This window comes from Microplitis demolitor, chromosome 9 (assembly GCF_026212275.2).
Source record: "Microplitis demolitor isolate Queensland-Clemson2020A chromosome 9, iyMicDemo2.1a, whole genome shotgun sequence".
Lineage (NCBI taxonomy): Eukaryota > Metazoa > Arthropoda > Insecta > Hymenoptera > Braconidae > Microplitis > Microplitis demolitor.
Window position 1 is genome coordinate 15,910,791 of NC_068553.1, and position 25,817 is coordinate 15,936,607.

At 26.2% G+C, this 25,817-nt stretch overlaps 3 protein-coding genes across 6 annotated transcripts; 2 read left to right on the forward strand and 1 right to left on the reverse strand.

Moving 5' to 3' along the window:
• Nucleotides 1-2,269: 2,269 nt before the first annotated feature.
• On the forward strand, nucleotides 2,270-11,975 carry LOC103573617 (RISC-loading complex subunit tarbp2). 4 transcript variants are annotated; one of them, XM_014444732.2, is made up of 8 exons: nucleotides 2,270-2,455; nucleotides 2,909-2,986; nucleotides 3,075-3,292; nucleotides 3,879-4,002; nucleotides 4,306-4,612; nucleotides 5,990-6,139; nucleotides 6,327-6,438; nucleotides 10,684-11,971. In XM_014444732.2, exons 3-8 carry the CDS (start codon nucleotides 3,088-3,090, stop codon nucleotides 10,818-10,820), a joined length of 1,035 nt encoding a protein of 344 aa, XP_014300218.1. In that variant the 5' UTR covers nucleotides 2,270-2,455; nucleotides 2,909-2,986; nucleotides 3,075-3,087; the 3' UTR covers nucleotides 10,821-11,971. The 4 variants fall into 4 exon arrangements, with proteins under 4 accessions (XP_014300218.1, XP_008550996.2, XP_014300222.1 ...); XM_008552774.3 differs by having other exon boundaries at nucleotides 3,864-4,002; nucleotides 10,684-11,967; XM_014444736.2 differs by lacking the exon at nucleotides 5,990-6,139 and having other exon boundaries at nucleotides 10,684-11,975.
• On the reverse strand, nucleotides 6,445-17,108 carry LOC103573616 (5-formyltetrahydrofolate cyclo-ligase). Its single transcript, XM_008552771.3, has 5 exons — nucleotides 17,063-17,108; nucleotides 9,316-9,454; nucleotides 8,131-8,389; nucleotides 7,993-8,040; nucleotides 6,445-7,887 (listed from the first exon to the last, which is right to left on the reverse strand). The coding sequence occupies exons 2-5, from the start codon at nucleotides 9,445-9,447 to the stop codon at nucleotides 7,709-7,711; spliced, it is 618 nt and encodes a 205-aa protein (XP_008550993.1). The 5' UTR covers nucleotides 9,448-9,454; nucleotides 17,063-17,108; the 3' UTR covers nucleotides 6,445-7,708.
• Nucleotides 17,109-20,184: 3,076 nt separating this feature from the next.
• Nucleotides 20,185-23,706, forward strand: LOC103573618 (uncharacterized). The gene is made up of 2 exons (XM_008552775.2): nucleotides 20,185-20,372; nucleotides 22,312-23,706. The coding sequence occupies exons 1-2, from the start codon at nucleotides 20,355-20,357 to the stop codon at nucleotides 23,164-23,166; spliced, it is 873 nt and encodes a 290-aa protein (XP_008550997.1). The 5' UTR covers nucleotides 20,185-20,354; the 3' UTR covers nucleotides 23,167-23,706.
• The last annotated feature ends 2,111 nt before the right edge of the window (nucleotides 23,707-25,817 follow it).

Here is a 25,817-nt window from a genome sequence, read left to right on the forward strand (position 1 = left end):
CTATTTCCGTAATACTTTCATAACTAATTTCAAAATTTATACCATGAACGAAATTTGTACACACTAAGGATACACTCCACATCATTCCTGGGTGTATATTTTTTCGTGTGGGTTTTTATAAATTATTAGTTTCTCAAAATCCATTAAAACGATTTAGTAAAAGCCAATGATGAATTTTAAAAGTTTTGTTTATATTTTTATATTAATAATTGTGTTATCAAGTGCTGATTGGTATGTAATTATTTTTACAATTTTTAATTAAGAAATCTAATTAACAAAAATTGAATTATTGTTTTTTTTTATTGAATACTGAATAATTACTATTTTTATTTCTAGTTCCAAAAACTTGACAGCACATCCTAATTCCTGTGAAAATAATAATTCAACTAATAAACCTAATAATGATATTGATATATTAGTATTAAGTCAAAAATGGTCTCCAACAATTTGTTATCAGTTGCAAGAAAGAAATAAAAATTATACAAATAATTTGTGCAATGAAAAAAAATGGCTCATTAGCGAACTAAGGCCTTCATTAAAACACTATACAGGCCCGGCGTTTTGCAATTGCTCAATGGAATTTGATCCACTAAAATTATCACCAATCATGAAAGATTTGGAGACCAAATGGATTGACAGTCTTGTTGATAGTCACCGTAATCATTCTTATTTAAGCTATCAATGGAAAAAATATGGCACATGTGGGACGACAATTGATGAAATAAACAACCAATTTAATTACTTTAATAAATCTCTTGAGCTGTTTGATAAATTTAATATACAACGCATACTTACTAATGCTACCATTAATCCGGGGCATAGTTATCGTAAACAATTATTTGCATCTGCATTTTTCAAATATTTCCATAAAAAAGTTCAACTAACGTGTATTTTAAACAACGTAAGTCAAAGTCATCTTAATTGATTCATTTTTTTTTGTAAGTAATGATTACTATTTTTAATTTACTTAATTTCTTATAGGATACAGAAGAACATTATTTTTCTGGAATTGAATTATGTTTTGACAAACAATTCAACCTTGTTCATTGTGTTGGAAACAATATATACCGACAAGGAGATAAATGTCCATCAAAGAAGCATCCAATTATTTTTCTAGACAGTATTTTAAAGCAAGCAAACTAAGATTTTTAAAAAATGTGTTATTCAATATGTTTTGTAATAAATTTATAGTAATTAGACGGAAAAAAAAAAATTTTTTTCTTATAAAATTTTGGGTGTACCCCATTTTGCCTACCCTCCATTTATCCCCTCTCTCATTTATATATTAGGGTGATTCAAAAAATAACAAATTTCTTTTTTTTTCTCGCAAACAGATTCAAAAGTTTCATTTAGATAAAAAAAGACGCCTGTGAAAATCATCGGTTTAAAAAAAAAAATGAAAAATTAAAAGTAACTGAATATTAAATAAATTTGATTAAATCAAATTTTTAATTTCCCGCTAAGAAAATCGATGATTTTCGAAAATTGTAATTTCATCAGGTGTCGATGTTTTGAAGTCCCAGGGAGCTATTCAGTCTATAAATTCAAAATGATGACCAGTATGTATAGAAATAGACCCGGAATTCATTAAGAACCCCAATAGCCACTTTAGCTTAAAATTGACGGTAATTTGATGTTGAAATTTGCTGCCCGAATTTGCCAGCAATTTAATAGCAAAAGTTGAAGATAAAAATTCGCGGTTAATTTTTTTTCAATTTAAAAGTAACTTTTTACGAAAAAAAAGTCGGTAGTGTTCATTCTTACAATTTCAAAAAGTAAGCAAATTTATACATAAAATTGTCTACAATTTGACGGTAAAAAAGTACTTGACAATTTTTCAAGTGAAATTAACAATAAATTTGTTTGAAAATTGACCACAAATTTTTTATAGTCAACTTTTCAAGTGAATTTGCATTCTAATTCCATCAGTAAATTGACGTCAAATTGACGGAAACAAAATAGAATTGACTACTCTCTGGACAGTACTGAGTACTACGAATTATAGTATTGAAGTCATCACTTGCAAAGTATTTTCAAATTTACTATTTCATCCGCCATTTTTCCGCATTCCTCATTTTTTGAAATTCAAACCCGAACCCGCCATTCCGCAATCTCGAACAAGCGGAATAGCGAACGAATGAAATCACGCATGCGCTTTTACACAACTCATACTATATTTCATATATAGTATATTAAAAAATACATATGTTAATGTATGTGTACACAGACATATACATTATATACATACATAGAAAAGTGACGTATGCACATCAAAAGCTCCAGCACCAGCGAAAGGATTCTCGAGTAGGCAAGAACAAAATCCAATTTTTCTGTCGTCAAACGGATCAAGCTTTTTGTGAGATTTGGATCAATCACAAAAAGCAGGATTCGCTTTTCGTATAGAAATTGGCTTACACATTAAATAATAAATTATTTATTATTTGTAATCCTAATCGTAAGTATTTAACTTTATTTTAAATAGACAATTTTATCGCTTATAGTTCACCGGGTTCTCTTAACTCTATATATATACATATACATATATATACCACATAATTAACTCCAACCAGTATCACAATTTTTCATTTAAAAAAATAATTAATTATTGCATCGTTATCAATAAATATACAAATATATATTTTTCATTACATATCAAATTTTTAAAAAAATATATCAAAATTTTATTCATTTTATTAAAATATATAAAATCAATTTCTAATAATCGATTAACTCAATTAATTATTTATTGTCATTAATATAAAAAATTATTTGTTGCTATGAAATAATTAATTTTTTTTTTAATAGAGACAATTTTTTGAATCCCACTTTAATTTATAAGTAAAATAAATTAGGAAATAATTTAATTAAAATAATTATATTGTCTTATTAATGAGTTGATTATTGTCAGAAATCATGGAAGAGATGCGACATGGTCAGCAAATGGGTAACGTGGTGATAGGAGTTGCTGGGAGTCCTGTTGGTCCAGGTAATGTTGGTGGTGGTGGTGGTGGCGGTGGTGGTGGTAGTGGACCTGTTGTAAATCATTCATCAAATAATTCTCATCGTCGAGGTAGAGCAAGAGTTACCATGCATGCATTGATGTCTGAAGCTCTACCATTGTACGAAGCAGCAAGACTAGAAATGAAATCGTTACCGTCTAAAACACCAGTCTCTGTACTTCAAGAATTGTTGTCACGACGTGGTACAACTCCAAAATATGAACTTGTACAAATAGAAGGAGCTGTTCATGAACCGACATTTCGTTATCGGGTAACCGTTGCTGATATCGTTGGTTCGTATATTCAAGTTATTGTTTTATAACTGAATGTTATGATGACCGGTTTTATTGTTTGTTAAGATGTTACTTTCAATATTGCTCTGATTTCATTATTCTATAAAAAAAAAAAAAATTGCAATGACATATCTGAGGTAAAAGACCTAGTACCTGATCCAGGACCTAGAACATGAACACTACATGTGTTTGTATATCTAAATGAAGTAAATACAGATTTACAAATACATGAGTGATCGGATACTAGTTCCCTAAGAAGGTACTAGATCCCCGACCGACTATTAGTTCTTTGATCGAATACTGGATCTCTTACCTCACATGTATATTTATATTTGGCAAAATTTAATACGCAAGACTTACAAATGAGTGATCGGGTCTTAGTTCTTTGATCGGGTACTGTTAAAAAAAACAATATTTTTTAAAATAATTTATGACAAATAAGTATGCAATGGTGTGTTGAATGTAAGTGAGCTAATTAATTTTTTTTATTTATTTTAAATTGTGACTTGGGTATGAATTTTCACTATTCATAATATTATTTTATCCATGAACAATTAGATTATTGAAGCAGATCCAATTGTTTCAGCTATGGGGACCGGTAGGTCCAAAAAAGATGCTAAGCACGGGGCGGCCAAAGCTGTGCTAGATAAATTAATTGGAGCCAGTTCTGGTGATTTGGGCGCTGATACACAAATCAATAACATTAATGAGTAAGTTTATTTAAATTTATTTATTATGTCTACTCAAAATTTATTTATAATTTAAATAAATAAATAAATAAATTATTACAGAAGAGATATTGGGTAGAATTTTTTAAATTGTTATCGAGTAAAAAATTTTACTTGACATCATATGTTTTTTATTTAATAATTTAATACTTAATTTAAAATTTTTCATTTAATTAAATTCAACATTGGAATTAAATGAAAAAAAAAAAAAAAATCAACAATTTATTTGACATTGAAAATTTTGAATTAATAATAATAAATATATTTTTTATTTTTTTTTTCCAGCTTACAAAATTCTCAACCAGATTCAGAGGGAAGTTATGGAGATGAAAAAGTAATTAATAATCCAATTGGATCACTGCAAGAAATGTGTATGTCTCGTCACTGGCCACCACCGAAATATACAATGGAAGGCGAAACAGGACTCCCACATGAACGCCAATTTACTATTGTGTGTGCAATGTTGAAATATAGACAAGTTGGACTGGGAAAAAGCAAGAAATTAGCTAAGCGTCAAGCAGCTCATAAAATGTGGCAGGCTTTACGTGACGCCACTGATGAGGCCAACGCAGGAGGTCTTGATGATGATGAGGTAAATTTAATATATTTATTTAGTTTTTTTAATTTAAATTAGTTCATTAAATATATGTCTTGGTTAAATTAAACACAGATTCCATAGATTCTGTAAAAATTTATCATTTTTTTTTCTTATTCAAAAGGGAAGGCATCAGTTGTCTAGATTGATTTTACTGGATGCATCGAATGCCTAGAATATTTTTTCGTACATAAATTCTTACTGCTGCCAACTAAAATTTATTTTCTACGGTTCTATTGCCTATCGAAATATTAAATATATAATTTAATTGCAAGAAAAATTAATTGCAGTTCTATTTCCTACAGAACAATAATTAATGATGTTCAATTGATTGCTATTTAATTGTGAACCCAGTCAAAGAAATTCCTAATTAATGTAGACAAGCTTCTGATTTATTTGCTGAGAAAATCTTGTACTTGTTGAGGAGAAATGATCAACGTCAAGACCGATCACTTGATAAAAAAAAACGCAGCTGGTCTGAAAAATATCAGAACCTCGGTAGTCTTGACAATAGCAACTGTAAAACTTGACAGAGTTTTCTATCAGAAATTAGTGAGCTGATCAGGTGATTCTCTAAGTCGACTATGAGATTCAACCCAGTGTCTTATTATGGACCGGGCGAGTTATACTTTTGTCAAGACTACCGCGGTTCTCATATTTTACAGATCAATCGTCTTTTTTTTATGAAGTGATCGGTCTTTGTTGATCATTTCTCCTCAAGTACAAGATTTTCTCAGCAAAATCAGGAGCATCTACATTAATTAGGTATTTCTTTGATTGGGTTCACAATTAAATAGCAATCAACTGAACATCATGAATTATTTTTCGTAGGCAATAGAACTGAAATTATTTTTTTATGCAATTAAATTATGCATTTAATATTTTCGTAGGCAATAGAACCGTAGAAAAAATTTTAGCAGCCGAGCAGTAAAAATTTCCAATGTACGAAAAAATATTGTAGGCAATGGATGCCTTCCTATTTAAAAATATTTAAATAATTTTATTAAAGAGTTACTTAAATATTGAGACATTTATTTGATAAATTATTTAAATTAAAGTATTTATTTATAAGAAAAAGTTGAATGTGAAATTGTGTGACAAGTGAAGTGGAGGTGATATTTTGCTACTTTATCTAAAAACTAAAACTAAAAAAACTTCATCTAACAATAAACAATAATCAATTTAAAATAAAACTAATAAAGTTTTCATCCTCCTAAATCTATAACGGATGTCTCTTATTCTATTTTCTATTTAATATTTAATATTTTCATTATTTCTATCGTTTCTCCACTTCATTTAAAAATGTTTATTTTTAAAAAATGATACAAACAATAGATTTATTGATATTTAAAATAAAAAACTTATCCGTCATAGATTGTCGAGAGGAATATTAACTTGGCTGCTCGCTATACGACATTAAAAGATAGCAAAATTTCAACACTCACCACTCCTCACAGTCATAAAGTTTCCCAATTTCACAAGAACCTCAAGTCTTCCACGGGAGTTAAATTATCGGAGTTACAGGTTTGAAAATAAATAATTTTAATTTTTAAAGAGTTTAAGTACTGAGTACACTAAATAATTACCAGTCTTCGAGAGCGTAACAAATAAAATAATAATTGGACGTAATAAATTATAATTTAAAAAAGGGCGGGATAAATTTTAAAAAATTAAATATTTAAATTTCAAATTATTTTTTTTTTATTTTCAGAATACATGTTTAAATGATGGAGTAATTAACTTGGTACAATTTTTACAAGAAATAGCATCGGAACAATTATTTGAAGTAACGTATGTTGATATTGAAGAAAAGTCCATCAGCGGTAAGTTTTATAAATTTTTAATTAATTTATATTATTTTTATTAAAATGAGTGTGAATGTAGCAGACATTAGACAAATTTAAAATTATCAATAAATAGAGTAAATAATTAATGAAATAAAATTTTAAAAAAATGCGCATTTAAAAAATTTAAAAATAAATTATTTACTTATAACTTTAAATTTGTTTAATGTCTGGTACATTCACAGTCATTTATTAAAAAGCATTGAAAATTATAAACCGAAACGTGACATATTAATGAACTATAAAAACTTGAAAGTCACAATAATAAAGTGACGAAACGTCGTTCAACAAATTACTGTTTGATTAATTGATCGATCAATTTGTCCATAATACCCGTGATACATTTTAGATATTTAAATTTTCTGGACGTGATCAAGATGAATTGTTAACCAACTTTTTTTAAACGATTTTTAAATTTCTGAAAATGCAAAGAAATAAAAAAACAATTTATTTATTACGATAAATGGGTGTGCCGTAAACTGATCCTAACAATTTTATACCACAAGTGACTCCTACAAATTGATCCCATCGACATTCGGTTTAAAATTATGAATATGAAGGTTTTGAAGATGATGATAATAATAGTTATGAAAATCTTGACGAAACTGATGAACTAGAAAATTAATTGTCAGTGGGATCAATTGTTATGGAACCTAATAAATGAACGTTTTTAAACTTTTTTGACTCTCCATTAAAAATGTCAGGTTTCATAATTTTTTTCAGTGTAAATACGGTCAGAAAAAACTATTTTTGAATCTTTTATTTTTAAACATATTCTGATAATGATACTGAAAGTAGCAGACACAATTTTTTAATTTTTGTAAATAAATTGCAAGTAAAAAAAATTTTTCATGTTTCTGAAGATCACAAGTTTTTCAAACAATGAAGAAAAAATTTTAAAGAAAACAATCTATTGGATGACTAGATTTCTGAAATGTTTCGCTTATAGATGCTAATATGACAGCCGAAAATTTTAGGCTCTCCTCCGGGCTTTCCCAAAAGCAGTCGAATCACAAAAATTTTTTCTATGACTGTTTTAGTTGTTTATCTACAACAAATAAATTTTTTTGTCTCCTACTTTCAGTATCATTTTTAATAGTAATCAATTAATCACTGATTTTTCCCTTGAACTTCTACTTTAAAAGTTTAAAAAAATTTTACAAAAAAGTTCTTCGTTGCGTGACTCTTGATGTTTAAAAATAGTCGGCGCTTTTCAAACTTTTTTTTTCGGGTTATCGTTTAAAAATTTTTATGTTGATTTTTCTGTTATCACCATATCGAGATTCATATCTTTATCAGTAGTAGGAATGTCTATTTTAATTTGTTCATTAAAAGCCACCGCAACTAAAAATGGTTTCTTTTGTTGTGATTTAATGCAGTTCTCGATAAATTTATCATAATATCCCATCCCGTGTCCTAATCTCTTTCCTGTTAATTGTCATAATAAAATACAAAATAATTTCACAACTTTTTTTGGTTAACAATAACAATAGTATTTTTTTTTTATTTCATTACGGTTTTATTATAACTTACCCGTATTCGTGAATGCAACACCAGGTAAAATTATTAAATCTAATCCACCTATATGACAAAAAAAATTAATTTTTAAATTTGTGTATCATAAAAAAAAAAAAAAAAAAAAAAAACAAAGTAATTTAATTTAAAAAATACCTGTTTCAAAACAGTCTTCTCGTGTATTGTCATCATTAGCGGGTTGTTTAATATTCCATTTGGTAAGCGGCAATTTATTGTAATCGTCCATTGAATATAATTTTACCATCATCATATTTTTGCCTTGATATTTTGGTACGAAAACTTGTTTATTATTTTTAAATAAGTACTCCAAAATTGGTATTGTATTTATTTCATTTTCAGTACTTAAGTAGACTGATATTTTTTCACTTGATTTAAATTCCGGTGTATTAATTAACTAAAAAATAAAAAAATTTATATTAAATATATACATTAGACTGTGGCAAATAAAACGGATATTTTTTTTCAGGCTTATATGAAAAGTACGTTATATGTAACATAAAAAACATTGGGTACCAAGCTGGGCCCAACTCAATTAAAAAACGCGCGCTCGTTTAAATAAAATTTCCTATTTAAATAACATGGAAAATTTTTTTTAACTGAAATTTTATAACTCGTTGATGGATCAATGAATTGAAACGACCATGACTTATTTTTGTAGAGAATTAAATGCTCTACAAAAAAGGTCTCTTATAATTTTTTGATAAATCTAACCGTTCAAAAGTTATTTAAGTTTAAATTCAAATTTATGGTAAATTTATCGTTTTTTTGAATTTTCCAGCAAAACTTTCAGTCTTATCGCAAAATGTCAAAGGACCTTTCTTGTAGATCATTTTTTTTGCAAGCAAAATATGTTATTTATTAATTTTTAATCTCAGTTCAAAAATTGCAGGCTTTACAAATTAATTATTTGGGAAAAAAACTTGAATTTTCGTTAAAAAATAACTTTTGAACGGTAAGATTTATCAAAAAATTATAAGAGACCTTTTTTGTAGAGCGTTCAATTCTCTACAAAAATATGTTATGGTCATTTCAATTCATTGATCCATTAACGTGTTATAAAATTTCAAAGTAAAAAAAAATTTTCCATGTTATTTGAATGGGAAATTTTATTTAAGCGCGCGCGCGTTTTTTAATTAAGTTGGGCCCAACTTGTACCCAATTTTTTTTGTTACATTCAACGTAATTTTCGTATAGGACCGAAAAAAAATTGATTTTATTTGGCAGTCCAATGTATGCGTATATCCATATGTATATTTTCTGTGCAAATATAACCTCAAAATAAATAAATAAAATAATTTATGTATTTTAAAAAATATATACCTTATTGTAAACGGCATTAGATTGTCGTATTTTTTCTTCATTACTAATTTTATTAATTAAATCTTGCAACTCATTACGAAGAGTACGTTTTGCTAATTTTATTGCATCCATGGTTACTTTGCTTATGTTCATGGTTCAGCTAAAAGCAAAAAGAGATGTTAAGTTATAGATCATCTGATCTGTGACTTTCAGTATCAAATTTTTTTTTTTTTTAATCAGATCGTATATTGCATAATTTATTCTATGATATTATTTGCTATTTCTGATAACAGAATTTAATTTTTTAATTAACAATTATAAAAATTATTAATTAAATAAAAAGCATTAAGAAAACGTTTTGAAGAAAAAAAAAATGGCCGGTCCCAAAGCTGTGGATACTCCAAAAACTAGAACATGTTCAGGAAAACTCACAGCGGCAAATTTAATTTATAGAATTACCATTTGAGATAAAAATATGAATAAATAATAGGAAAGAATCAATTGCCTACAATATTTTTTCGTACATTATAAATTTTTACTGCTCGGCTGCTAAAATTTTTTCTACGGTTCTATTGCCTACAAAAATATTAAATGCATAATTTAATTGCATAAAAAAATAATTTCAGTTCTATTGCCTACGAAAAATAATTCATGATGTTTAGTTGATTGCTATTTAATTGTGAACCCAATCAAAGAAATTCCTAATTAATGTAGACAAGCTTTTGATTTTGCTGAGAAAATCTTGTACTTGAGGAGAAATGATCAACAAAGACCGATCACTTGATAAAAAAAAGACGATTGATCTGTAAAATATGAGAACCGCGGTAGTCTTGACAAAAGTATAACTCGCCCGGTCCATAATAAGACACTGGGTTGAATCTCATAGTCGACTTAGAGAATCACCTGATCAGCTCACTAATTTCTGATAGAAAACTCTGTCAAGTTTTACAGTTGCTATTGTCAAGACTACCGAGGTTCTGATATTTTTCAGACCAGCTGCGTTTTTTTTTATCAAGTGATCGGTCTTTGTTGATCATTTCTCCTCAAGTACAAGATTTTCTCAGCAAATAAATCAGAAGCTTGTCTACATTAATTAGGAATTTCTTTGATTGGGTTCACAATTAAATAGCAATCAATTGAACATCATTAATTATTGTTCTGTAGGAAATAAAACTGCAATTATTTTTTTTCGCAATTAAATTATATATTTAATATTTCCATAGGCAATAGAACCGTAGAAAATAAATTTTAGTTGGCAGCAGTAAGAATTTATGTACGAAAAAATATTGTAGGCATTTGATACATTCAGCAAAAACAATCTAGACAACTGATGCCTTCCCATAAATAATTATAAAAATAATAATACTTGCTATTGATTTATGTTATTAGGTAAATGCCAGTGCCTTGTGCAACTATCAACTTTGCCAGTAGCAGTATGTTATGGTAGCGGTATTACCAGTAAAGATGCTCAAGCAGCAGCTGCTCAAAATGCACTTGAGTACCTCAAGATTATGACAAAAAAGTGAGCCAGCGTAATATAATTATATTTAATTAACATGATCGTTACTTATTATTTCCGGTCGTAAGTACGCGATACTACACTACATAGCTTTTAAATTTTATTGATAAAACTAATAATAATTATTTAAATAGTAATTACAATAATACTTACTATCAATAATCTGAATAGTAACGAAGTGACAAAAATAAAATTTTTTTTTTATCATAGAAACTATAGATTTAAATTGAACGTAGGTCGCTCTGTAGTTTAATGAAATTCAAACTAAAGAATTTGAAAATTTTTCGCGCCTAAATTATTTTAAATTTAAAAATTAAATTTTTTAAATTTATTCGTTAATTTACTGCTGCAATGAATTTTTTTTAATACATGCGGGTAAATACAACTGTTATAATAAAAAACATATTTATTGACTACAGTATTAATTTAAAAAATTAATTGCATTGATTTTAATTAACGAATCAAAAAAAAATTCACGAAGATGGAAACTAGACTTTAATTAATTTAAAAAAAATCATGTCTAGTCATTTATACTGTGGAACAGTAAAAATAAATGAAAATATAAAAAAGTCGATTGAAAAAATTATTGGAGAAGAAAAAGAACTGAAAACACGAATTTAATTTCGTGGAAAAATTTGTTCGATATTCAGTGTTTAATTTAAATTCTGTGCTAATTTAATATTTAATTATTAAATGATAATAATAAGAATAATTATCGTAATTAAAACAAATACCTCGCGATAAATTAAAAGTATGTACCGAATTACTTTTTACTTCTCGACAAAATATATATTAATAAATGATAATTAATATAAAATAAAAACGTGAAACAATTAAAATTTTGTTAAAAAAAAAAAAAACTTACTGTAATGTAAATTTAGTGTTGAATAATTAAAAATTTGTTGTAATGAAAATAAATAAAAAAAGTCGTAACTTACGATCGGGAAAAAATATTAATTATTATTACGCTAACTGATAATTATAAACTAATGGACACTGATATTTTTTTTTCAATTTTCTGATCAGAAAAAAAAATTTCTTGGCTGAAGAAAAATTTATTTTAAATGGATAAAAATTTTTTTGCACCAAGAAATCATTTTTTTCTATATATAATAATATTTATAAATATCTAATAAAGTAAAATAATATAAAATTATATAGAAGTGAATAATTAAATTAAACAATTAACAATTTCTCTATATAAAATTATAATACTTTTTTTTAATTTATTTATAATAGTGAATTATTAAAATTTGAATATCAATTTCCATTACTAATTAATTATAAACAATAAAAATAACTGCCAGTCACAGTACGTTCCAATGAATATTAAAATTAATTTTTTTTTTAATTATTTATAATAATTAATTAATTTTTATTTATTTAATGACATTACAATCAAGTAATTTTTGTTTTTTAAATTTAGTTTCACGTTTGCTTTATATTTATGACAATTTAAAATATGTTTATAAAATAGGTGTGGATGCGGTGAAATTTATTTCAATTCTAGATCCAGTTTGAAATAAATTTTATCCATCGTTTTAATTAAACGAGTAAGAATTTATAATAAGCTAATTAATTTTAGGTAATTTGTTCACTAATGAATTTAAAAAAGTCTTTAGTTTTTTTTTTTTAAACCGAGGTGGTATATTGTGTTAAATTATATTCAAATTTTCAAACTATCAAAATCATGAGACAAATTAATTAAATATGATAATTATAATTTAACATAAAGAATATGTAAATAATAAAATAATAAATATAAATATATTTAAGTTCTTGAGCTACTATGATTTTATTATTTATTTTAAATTATAAATTTAAATAAAAGCCCCAATTATTGGCAGCACAAGAAGTTTATTTTTTTTTTTTTAATTTTTTTTTTAGTATTAATTTATACTATTTTGTATTAAATATAAAGCAATTTGAATGATGGCTTAAATATATCAATACTGATATACTTGAAAAATAATTAAGATCTAATTAAATAAACGAAGAAGTTATTTAAATTTAAGTTCTACATTTTTATCAATTTTTATTTAGATTTGCTCTAAATCTATTTAGGTATTTTTTTGAAATAAAATTTTATTTCAAAACTAGTAATAAAAAGAAAAAATTTTATTATTGATAAAACAATTATTTGTTTTTTTTTTTTAATTTTTTATGAATGGATAATAATTAATAATAAAATTAAAAAGACACAAATAATAAGCAATCGAAAAACTACACAGAAGAAATGAATTTCTTGAAGTAGAAAATTTTAACTCGCTTCAAGAAAATTTTTGTATTACGAATAAAAAATGAAAATTTTCATGGGGTGAGAAAAAATTTTTTTGTGTCAAGAAATCTTTTTTTTCTGTGTATAAAATTAATGATAATTATTGATTTCTAAACAAATATAATTAATAAAATTAATAGGCACATTTAATGCATATAATTAACGTATTTACTGTATGAGAATAATTATCTTTTATTTAATTACTTGCTTGTACCATCGCTTTATTGCATACATACAGCAGAACGTAAAAATATAATTAAAATTTATAATATAGTGTGATAATTAATCCTAATAAAATTAAAAAAACATTTGTGATTTAAAATTTTTAAATTTTGACACAAACTTCAAGTAAATTTTTTTTTTATTTTTGAAAATTTAAAATATAAATATTTAAATAATTTTACTTTCGCATAAAAAATTTTTCAAAATAATTTCAAAATTTGTTTACAAAAAAAAAAAATTAATTTATAAAAAATTGGTAGAATTTATTGTCCTATTAATTTAAATTTTACACTCAAAATATTTCTGCATTCAATTTAAAAAATTTTACCTCGCAAATGTTTTTAGAATTTTTTTAGAAAAAAATTTTTATTTATATGAATATTTAATAATTACAAATAAAATGTCATATTAATACCGTAATTAATAATCATAAATTTAAATATATATGAAAATGTGCTTAATAATAATACATATATTTATTGATTATTATTATTTTTTTTTTAATTTTGACAAAGTTCATTATAAATTCATAATTTAAAAAAATATCAATTTATAAATAATTCAAATTCTCGTTATATAAAAAAAAAAAAAGAAATTTTTTTTTTACTTTCTTTTAGTAATCATATTAATTTATGCAATATAGTCATTAAATAGCGTAATATTTATTTATATTATTTTAATAATAATACAGACAGAAAAAAATGATTTCTTGGCTCAAGAAAAATTTTTCTCACGCTGAGGAAATTTTTTTTTTTTCATTTCAAAATTTAAAAATTTTCTTAGGAGTGGAGATTTTTTGCGTCGAGAAATCCTTTTTTTTTGTGGAATAAAAATTTTTGAATAACAAAAAAAAAAAAAAAAAAAAAAAAAAAAAAAAAAATGAAATAAAAGAAGAAAATGGAAAATTAAAATTTACGGAAAATGAAATTTGATGTTTAATATTTACAATTATTGAGATACATTTCAATTTATGTGTGAAAGTTTTCCTAAGAACAATGATTATATATAATTTAAAAAATATATGTCAGTTGTCAGTAGATACATGATAAATTATATTTTCCAAATTGTTATAAATGTATTACTGTAATTTTGATTAATTAGTAGACTTAATAATTGAGTTATTATTTTATAATAATAACAGTAATTATTATAATGAATTAAATTAAATTAATAATTGATTATATTGTCACTTTTAATAAATCAAGTTTTTTCTTGATGAAAAAAAATCATTGTGATTATAAGAGTGGGGTTTCAGTGGTACTTAACTTCAAGTATGAAAATTTTAAAATTTATGTGTAATTAATTCAATAGATTGTTAATAAAAATTTGTTTGGTGTTTCGCAATTTGGATTTAGATGAATTTTTGTTAAAAAAAAAATAAAGAATACAAGAAAAATAAAATTTTTTATTTATTTCCTTATTTTTTTTTTCTAAACTCTTCTTTTTCTCAAATTTTATTTTAATGCAATTTGTTTACCATGCGCTCAATTCCATAACTTTTTTTTAGGGAAGCTCAGACTGTTTTTAATTTTTAATGATCTCACGAGGTCTTAAAAACCCCGAGTAACTTTAAACTCGAAATATCTCGATCTCTATTTAGTTTTCAAAAAAATTACAAGTAGGGACAAGACTTTTGCATTAATTTTGAAATGAATAATTCAAATGTTTGATATTAAGGAGAAAATATTGGTTTTATCAGAAAAATTTTCAAATAAAAGTTGTAGGAAATTCAATTTTCTAAAAAAAATCTCTCTTATAATTTTTTGATACGACTGATATTTTCACCGTAATTCCAAAATTAAGATTCATAATGATTGATTCAAATTTTTGATAATTACCAAAATCTTAATTTTGAAATTACGGCTTTCTTATTAGTCCTATGACAAAATTATAAGAGATATTTTTTTTATAAAATTAAATTTTGAACAACTTTTATTTCGTAAATTTTTTGATACGACTAATATTTTCACCGTAATTCCAAAATTAAGATTCATAATGAATGATTCAAATTTTTGATAGTTACCAAAATCTTAATTTTGAAATTACGGCTTTATTATTAGTCCTATGACAAAATTATAAGAGACATTTTTTTTATAAAATTATATTTTGAACAACTTTTATTGCAAAAATTTTTTTATACGACCAATATTTTTGCCATAATATCAAAAACTTGACCCAATTAAATATTAATTATCATTTTAAATTAAAGCACAAATTCTGGCCCTAATTATGACGCCTTTTTTATAGAGAATTGAAAGCTCTATAAAAAAGGTTTCATGCATTTTTTCAAACAATTCAATATTTACAAAAAACCCATCACACATTTCTATTAATACTATTCAAATTTCCGCGGGAAAATTTTAAACTTTAATTATTAAAATAAATTTTTTTTTTGAAAATTAAAAATTTCCCATGGATTCCACGTCAAAGTATGTCCATTTTACAATACTTTGCCGTAAAATTTAATTGAAATTGCCATACTTATATATTTTTATGCAAAAAATAATTTTCTCCATTTTTTTAATCAAACATTTTTTCACATTTGAAAATTAAAAATTTGTGATAAAAATGTTAATTAATTTTATTTTTACAGTTAATGAAAAACTTCGAGGTCCATCAGACTCCTCGTGACTAAGGGTTGAAGCGTTCATTAAATTTTTTCCATTCATAAAATATTAAAAACAAAAATATTTTCCAATCAATAATTTTTTTTTCTCATATTTCATAAATTTTAAAAAATTTATCAGAACTTTGTCACTCTCCTTTTTTTACCCATGTGTAATATGATAGAAAAATTACCATAAATTTACTAACAAAAACAAAATTAAATATTAAAATTGATCTCGAAATTAAATGAAACTAAAAATATTTATGTAACTGAATATAAATGTCAAGTTAAAAAATGTCATTTATTAAAATCAATACTAATCTCATAAATGACCAATATAAAATCTATTACGGAATATTTGATGAAAGCCACACCCTAGAATGGATCGAGTTCACACGATTTTAAATAAAATTTCTAAGTATTTTCATTACTCAGTTATCGCACTCAAAATATTGATAAATTTAACATCAGTATCTTTACATCTATCAATTAGTTGAATAAAAACAATTAGCGTTAAAATAATAATCATTATTCCAATTACAATAGCGACAAAATAAAATGAGTGATTAATTAAAATAAAAAAAATTCACTCCAAGAGCCGATAGTGTCTGCAGCAACACATACTTGTTACAGAGAAAGTAAAATATAACGGAAATGTTAATTGTATGTGAAATAGATATAAATATATTCCAAGTTATATAAATCATCAAGGTAACAAAGTGGATTAAAAATAAATGACATCTAATACTACAATCCTTGATGACATTTTTTTTGTTTTTAAATCTGATATTCAATATCATATATTTTTATTTACATATTTATCTCTTCATATATCAGGAAGTTAAAAATTTTATCCAACTACCCAAGGACACTGGAGTTAAATTTACAGAAAAATAATTAATCTGCAAACAATTTTTAGACATCTGATTGCACAACTCGATTGCGCAGCAATAAGATGTGTTTTGCTATTGCTTACTTGACCCCAGCATACTCAGGTTAAAATCATATTTACGCATGCAAATATTTTCAACTAGTACAAAATTTATACCATTGAAAGATAACATTAATAAATAAAGCTAACCCAATTTTAAGTTATTTTTTTTTTTAAATTATAATTTAAAAAATCAAATTTCAGACAAACCTGTGAGTCCTTCAGTACCTTAACGGATCCGAATTACGGTAAATTATGGAATTTTACAGCAAAGTACAGTATTTTACTGTCAATTTACTGTATTGATGGTAATGTTCGGTAAATTATGGCAAGTTACCGCAATTTCCAGCTTTTTTTTACTGTAACACAGTGAAATCATTTACTTTACAATAAAAGACCGTAATCTGGCCGTAAGTCTGCACGTTTAAGGTGAAATACCACAAATTTGCGGTCAAAGACTGTATTTTTGCCGTAAAATACCGTAATTCACGGCTACATACCTTAACTTACCGCAAAACCGATATTTTACTGTAAATTAGCGGCAATTTGCTGCAATTTCTGGAACTTTGACCCTAACACAGTAAAATCCTTCACTTTACAGTAAAATACCGTATTTTTGCAGTAACTCTTCACGTTTACCGTGAAATGTTGTAAATTTTCGGTCAAATATCGTACCTTTACCGTAAAATACCGTAATTTCGGGTAAATACCTTACCTTACCGCAAAACCCATATTTTACTGTAAATTAGCGGCAATTTACTGCAATTTCTGGAATTTTGACCGTAACACCGTAAAATCCTTCACTTTACAGTAAAATACAGTATTTTTGCAGTAACTCTGCACGTTTACCGTGAACTGTCGTAAATTTTCGGTCAAATATTGTACTTTTACCGTAAAATACCGTAATTTACGGCTAAATACCTTACCTTACCACAGAATCTTAATCTACTGTAAATTAGCAGCAATTTACCGCAATTTCTGGCTTTTTTTACCATAATACGGTACGATACTGTACATGACAGTAAAATACCGCAAATTTTCGGTCAAATACTGTACCCTTACCAAAAAATACCTCAATTTACGTCTGAATACCTATACTTACCACAAAATACCGTATTTTACCGTAAAATCCTGTATTTTCACTACAAAATACCGTTATTTGACATTAAATCCCACAATTTGCAGCAAAAAACCGTAAATTCCGGTAATTTTCGGTAATTTACTGAATTCAGGCCCGGCAGGGTATTTACAGATGCTGGTTAACACAATAACGTCAAAAATTCACAACATTGATCTATTTTATGTTTCATTATATTCAAATTTCAAAATAGAAGATCCCTATAAAAATCACTTTTCAAATCCTTTTGGTTCATTTACAATTAATAAAAACGAGAACTTGACAATTCACGAAAAAATTAAGCTGCCATTTTTTTAATCATTATTATTATTTCAACATTTTCTTGCATAAAGGCGCCATCTATTTCCAATTTTTTTTTAAGAATAATAACAATAATGAGTTTAATGATATGTTTGCTTAAATTATTATATATCAAGGATTAGTCCTTGACTTATTTTTAATTTATATACTATGTATATAATATATAGCAACCAATGATCAATACATATCTCCGGTAAATATTTCACAATTTTCCAGGACTATTAAGAATGTCTGCAGATAATTGGAGATAAGTAAATTCGATTTGCGGATTTATAAATTAATAACTTTGTATAAGGATATAATATGTGAATGTGAAAGCGTTAAAATTATAGACCCCCATAAACTTGTATAGACTAGTATAAATTTATATATAGTTGAACGAATACGTATGTATATATAAAGTATATATCTATCACGTTTTATCTTTACTTGCGATATTTATATTCAAGCAGCAATGAACCTGCATCTTGCGGTAGCTTGACCGTAAGTTAGTTTTCAAGTTACAAGTTCGTATATAAGTGCACATCCATGATATAAATTTAAATTACATATATAAGTTTTGTATTGGTTATAATAAAAGTACATTACTCTGGGAAATTAGTATTATTATTTATGCTAAAGGAAATTTAAATAGGAAAATTATTAGTGTAATTTTTTTTTTTTTTTTAATCAATAAAAATACCGTCTTAGGTATTTCCTTATGATTATTAATTGATACATACATCAATCGGACAGAAAGCAATTTATTATAAAAAAAATTGCAAATCATCTTTTTTTTTATAGATTTTGATTTTCAAATTTTATTTATAAATTACAATTTTTTTAAATTTCAAATATTTATTAGAAATTTTATGAATTTTTATAAATTTTTTATTAAATAATTTTTATAAATTTTTTATAAAAAAAAAAAAATCAGGTTAAAAAATATTATAAAATAGAGAAGGGAAGGGGGGGGGCAAAATGGGCCCCTCAATAAATGAGGGTTTATATGTAATATAAATATCAGCCCATTTTCCCCCAGGGGTCTATTTTGCCCCACTCTCCCTTAATAGGAGAAGAGGGGGGGAATGGGCCACTAAAAATTTTGAGTGCCTCGAATGATTCGGGGCAAAATGAACCCCTTAAATTTTGGGGCCCATTTTGCCCCCTCCTCTCCCCCTCAAAAAATTGGAAGTGAATACGGATATAATTCAAATTCAAATTTACCGCTTAAATCGGAGTTCCGTTTAAAAAAAATTATTCCGAATACGGAGTTAATTTTTCCATTCTGGAGTTAATTTACCTCCACATGTAATCAAATATAAATAAAAAATGATTAATTCCAATGTAATCCACATTCCGCAAATGTTTTCCAGTCTAATACTTTTGAACATATATATAAAAAAAATGTATTTATAAATATTAACAATAACTAAAGTAATCATATACGCAGTTACTGTAACGAGTAATGAGTAATAAGTAATAAGTAACAAAGCCGTAGGTGAAAGTAGGAGAAATTACGGGTAAAATGCATAACATATAGATAATCCATTGAAGGTAAAATCCAGCAAACACGCCAAGAGCCAATACAAGTAAGACAGATTTTCCGCGTACAGTCTTAGTGATATCAGCTAGTATACACCAGTACAGAGCCTACACAAGGTTCCGCAATGCTAAGGTGCCCGGTATGACCGATACGAGAACGATAGATAGTGAAAGTTCTTTTGCTTGGTGTCTAGCTGGTTAAATCTATCCTACTATCCACTGCAGTAAGTGTACTATCCCAGCAAATTGTTGGTCGGACAGTAGCTTGCCCGGTTGGGGAGGAGTCAAGGGGACCAACGAGTCCGTAGGGGGATTAGACGGGGTCCTAAGGTATATCAAGGCCCCGATTCAAGCTCCGACTTCTATTCTAATTTCGCTGTCCACTAATACAATCACACATTAGGTCTAATAGGTCTATTAAGTAATAAGGAACTAAGTTTTTTTTTTGTTTGTTTTATTTAAACTCTTGTAATTACATCTAATTAAATACGGAGCTAATGAATTATTGAAAAGTAAAATAAAAAAAAAAACGAGATCATCATGAGCACTTTTATTATGGTACGTATTGGTAGTGTGAATTATTTGTTTCCCAGATGTGTTGCGGGTGATCATGTGTGTATATATATGTATATATATATATATATATATACAAATATATATATGTGATAAGGAATTTACCTATTGTTAGTTTTATTTGTGAATGGTAGGCAACTTTTTTTATGGATATGTTTAATCATGTAAGCGCGGATTATTAAATTTCATTGTATAACAATTACTTTAACGAATGTATATATATATGTAGATAAATCGGATGAAAGGAAAATATTTTTTATATTTCCTGTATAACTATAATTATCGAGTTTCACTATTTCATTATTTTAATTTTGTTATAAGTGATTTAATTATTGTAATAGTATAGTTTATTAATTATAGTTATTTTGATATTATTTAAATATAATGATCGGTACAGTGAATGAACACGACCTGTAAATCATTATTTCATTTTTACTTACGTTTAGATTTTTATTGGGATTACGTAAGAAAATACTTGCGCTGTTTGATTGACAACTTTAGAAAATTTTATTATTTTTTTTTTTGCAATCTTGTATTTTTAAAAATACGACCGTTTACTGGCTCGGTGTTTTGGTTTTACCCGCGAAAAATAATTTGTTTCAAAAAGATTCAAAAAATTTTGAATTGGAGAAATTTGTGATAGATTAGAACTTGGTTTCATTTTTTTCGAATATGGTGTTAATTGAAAAAAATATAGATTTTGAATTTTTGGGAAGAAATTGAAGGTGAGAAGATTTTTGAAACAATTTTCAAAATATAATTTTTTAAAATTTTTCGTTCTTTCAAAAAAGTTCAAACATCTCTAATTTGAAACTTGTATATTGGGAGGGAAGAATTTAGTAAGTGTACGTTTTCAAAATTATTTTAAAAACGTTTTCATTTGACTCAAAATTCGCCCACATAAAGTTTTAAGTCAGTTTTTATTATTAAAATGTCAAAAATTCAAAAAAAGTTAAACGAAGTTCTAATCAGCCTCATATTTAGAAGTTTTACATGTCAAATTTCATTTGAATTTTTTTTTTACAAGGGTGTAACGGTGTAATTATTTTTAAAAATTTACGAAAAAAATGGCAAATTTTGAATGAGCAAAATTAATTAATAAAAAAATTTTATTATTTTAGTAAAGAAATTATTTTTTGATTTTAATTACATTACATTTTTTCAATTCACATATTTACTTAATTTTCAATTAATTATTACTATTTTAAATAACTAAATTTTTTATCCTAAGGAATTTCTTTTTTTTTTTAATTTTTGAAGTGCCCCATTGTGCCCCAGATAATTCGTATTGATCTGAAGTTCGTTTAGTTTGTTTCCGTTTCTTAACCCCACTCCGTGTTCTGCATGCTTAATACTCTCCCACTTTTCCTTACGCATGCGCAGCTTAAAAATAATCAGTAGTGGGGCAATACTGAAGTTCATTCTCTTTCCGGACGAAGTTGAGTCTATGCCCCGATTTTCTCTGTAACAATAAAACTGCCGTAAATTTAGCGTACGAAATTTTTACTTAAATTTAAATTTCAAAACAATTGACAGTTTAAAAAAATAAATAAAATTATGACAGCAATAAAATTTTAAAAATAATTTCTTTAAATTATCAATATGTTTTACATAAATTTATTATATAGTGCACTTATATTTATATACATACGTAGTATTTGTCTGCCTATAAAAATTATAACAATCACCTGTAAAATTTGTTTATTCTACGTAATTTTAAAAGCAACAAAAAATTTTTATTTCGAAGACTATCATCCAATAAATTCTCAGCTTAAGTTCTGAGTGTTTTTTCACAATTTTCCAAATTTTTAATAAAATTTTTGAGTGGCCATTTTGCCGCAGCCTCTCTTACAGTAATTTAAAAATACATGACCTGTAAATAAAAAATTATTAAAGACATTAATAAAATAAATATAAATTTTAGGTTATACTTGGCCTGTTAATGACGACATGTCATGGTCAATATCAGCAGCCATCTTTGCAAGCAGGCGGTTACGAAGACTATGAGAATGGTTTCAAAAGACAAGAAGAAATACCTCGAAATTATGATAACGTACCCGTACAAAGGGGTGAAAAACAACCAGCAGCAAAACCAACCCCTCCAGTTGCGATATTAAAGCAAATAAATCGGCACAATGAAGATGGTTCTTACACTTACGGATTTGAAGGAGCAGATGGTTCTTTTAAAATAGAAACCAAGCTTGCAAATGGCGAAGTGAAGGGTAAATATGGTTTTGTCGATGATACTGGTAAAGTCCGAGTAGTTGAATACGGTGCAAACCAATATGGATTCCAACCCTCTGGAGAAGGAATAACTGTCGCACCCCCAACTTTAGTTGACGATTCAACGGACAAAAATCAGCAGCCACTTGATTACGATTACCCTCAAGAACCAGCGAATGCTAAGCAACAAATTCCGCGACCAGCACCACCACCACCCCAACCCCCAGCACCAAGACCTGTATCACGCCCTCAGTATCACGAAAACGAAGCTTATGCTCCACAACCAAAAGTACCGATATTTACTCCAGCTGCCAGTGGACAGTCGCAGTTTTCACAGCAATTTGATTACGCGGATCGACCACCCGTTTCTCAGGCACTCAATCAAGGACCTGTGCAATTTAGCCCAGCTCCTGCGCGGGAAGCTCAACCTAGTCAGACTCGTAATGTTCAACGAGCGGCACACAATGCGGGTATTCTTGATCAATTAGCTAGAGAATATGCACTTCCTCAGAATGCTGCGACGCCTTTACATGACATAAGTTTTGGATATTACTAATAAGTAATAATTATAATTGTTTTTATGACGTTAGAAAAAAATTTATTAAAAGACAACAGGGTATGAGTGAAAAATATTTTCATTTCTGACAGGCTGGGGTGAATCTTACAAATAATTTTTTTTTTTTAATTTATGAAGTCATTAAATTTTTAAATATTTTGTAAAATTGTTAATTATATTTAGATGATTTAATTATTTAGCGGAAATTGGGGCAAAATGGGACACGAAGTTTAAGGACAAAAAAATTGCTTTAAAAAAAAAATGTTTGCACAGTTTGTTGATACGAATGGAAAAAGTTTTAGCTTAGTCTGGGCGGCAAAAATTTTAAATTTTTGAAAGAAAAAAAGAAATTTCAAATTGACCACAACTTGCCCCATTTTTTTCTATGGATTGTAAGCGAGGATAAAAAAAAAGAAACATTTTTTTGACAGAAAACTGGCGGCCCATTTTACCCCTGTTTTTTACTATATCTACAAAAAATATAATATAAGTGTAAGATTCACTCCAGATTTGAATTGACTATTTATTGTACTGTGAAAAAATGACAAAATAAATGTAATTTAAAAAAAAAAAAATGACATTTTCATTAAAGAAAATACAAAATTTCTGAATTTAATATTTATAAAAAAAAATTTTTAATTATTTCTGTTAAAATTGAGCTTTTTGTAAAAATGTCGAAAAATAATATATTTAAATAAAAATATTTAATTACGCTTATTTATATATTTATTTATTTTAATTTATTACTCTGATAAATTTAATTTGAATAATTTATTTTATTGTGTTGAAATATTTTATTTTTAAATGATCAAGGCATGACGGAGAATTTTCGTGGCTTGTGAGCTCGAACCCAATTTCTTTTTTTTATTTTGATCAAATCTGCAGTAATTTTAATTTTAATTGCCTTCATAATTTCTTTTTTTTTCACTAAAAAATAATTTACCCAGTTCCCGCTCTTCCAAAAAATTTTCTCAAAAAAACTATTTTTATAAATTTTGGCAGGTTGATTTTTTTTTTTTTAACAATTCTAAAATAATTAAATTTAAATTGGATTCTATACGTGATACTAAAAAATATTAAATAGTACGATTCCCATTTTTCAAAAAAATTCATAACAGTGAACTTCAAAATTTTAGACAATTTTGAACCTGGGGTTGATCATTTTTGGGACTTAAAAAAAAATTCAAGAGTATAGTATATTACACACCAAGGGAGGAAAGTAGGGCCCATTTTAACCCACGTTTTGAAAAATTTTTCAGGAGACGGTAAAAACTTTTCACGCTCGCAAAAAAAAGTTTATTTGTCTTATGTATAAATCGGTATAACCTACAAATTTATTTTCATGTTTTCATAAAATACAGACACGTGTAGTGAATAAATAATTTTGCATTACATGATATAAGAAAAGTAAAAAAATTATACATAATTACATTGTTACTCCTGTCATGTCGTTAATTGTGTCCTTAAAATTAAAAACATTAAGCGGGTAACTTATACGAATGTGGGATACGACATATTAGAATGGCGCGAAAGTCTGCGTGTGGCATACGACATATTATAATATTTATTTTAAAATACTAAATAAACAATTTGGCTTCTAAAATTTTTGCATAAAATGCACATTCTTACAATGACTCAATTTTTAAAAAAAAGTGAAAATGTCAAATTTTTTGGGATACGATGTATAATTTTTCAGCAAATTTGCACTGGAAAGTTCAAATTTTTGCCTCCATTGGTTTTAATTTAAATTATTTCTGACTGGCTGCTGACACTGAAATTTTAAATTCCAATGCGGGTAATCATGAAAAATTGTGTGTAATTCAAAATTAAATTCGATTTCAGACGACGGGTGATCAGCCAACTTCATGATTTGTTTCATGCGCTATTCTAAATTTAAAAACTTACACAAAGATAAATTTTTTTCAACTGATTTTTAAACTTCTAAAAATACAAAAAAAAAAAAATGTCAACGCCATTCCAACAATTTTTTTTACACGGGGTTATTGCAAAATTCCACTATGACGAATGTAATAACCAGATTTATATGAAATCTATAGTATACTAAAAAATTCAAGTAATTATATGCAACAAAATATCAGTATTCAGACCTCTGGATTTTATATTTAAATAATAAATTAATATTCACGATAACTAATCTGTCATAACTGCAATTTGTTAATCAAATTTATTGGCGGGCTGAATACTTACTAGGGAATATAATTTATCCTAATAACTGCACTTTCATTTTGCTTATAAATTAATAACGAACTTAAATGAATTTATAAATATTTTCAATAAAAAAAATTCATTTCCGCGGTAAAAAAAAAAATTTGAATTTTAAAAAATTTTTAAAGCGCTCCATTTTACCCCCATGCTTAGTATCATTAAAAAATTCATAAAAATCCAAAATTAAATTTGAAATTTTTATTTAAAAAATTTTTTTACTAAATCGTAGCCCATAATTTTTGATTTTGGAAAATTTCAAAAGCATCTCATCTTGCCCCAGTCTTCTTACATAAAGACAAAATAAAATATTTAAATAAATTATCTACATCTGGAGTAAGAATAAAAAAATTATTTCCAAAAAGTCAAAAACCAAAGTAGACAATAAATAAAAAAATTCAAAATTTTTAATCTTAAATTAGAATTTT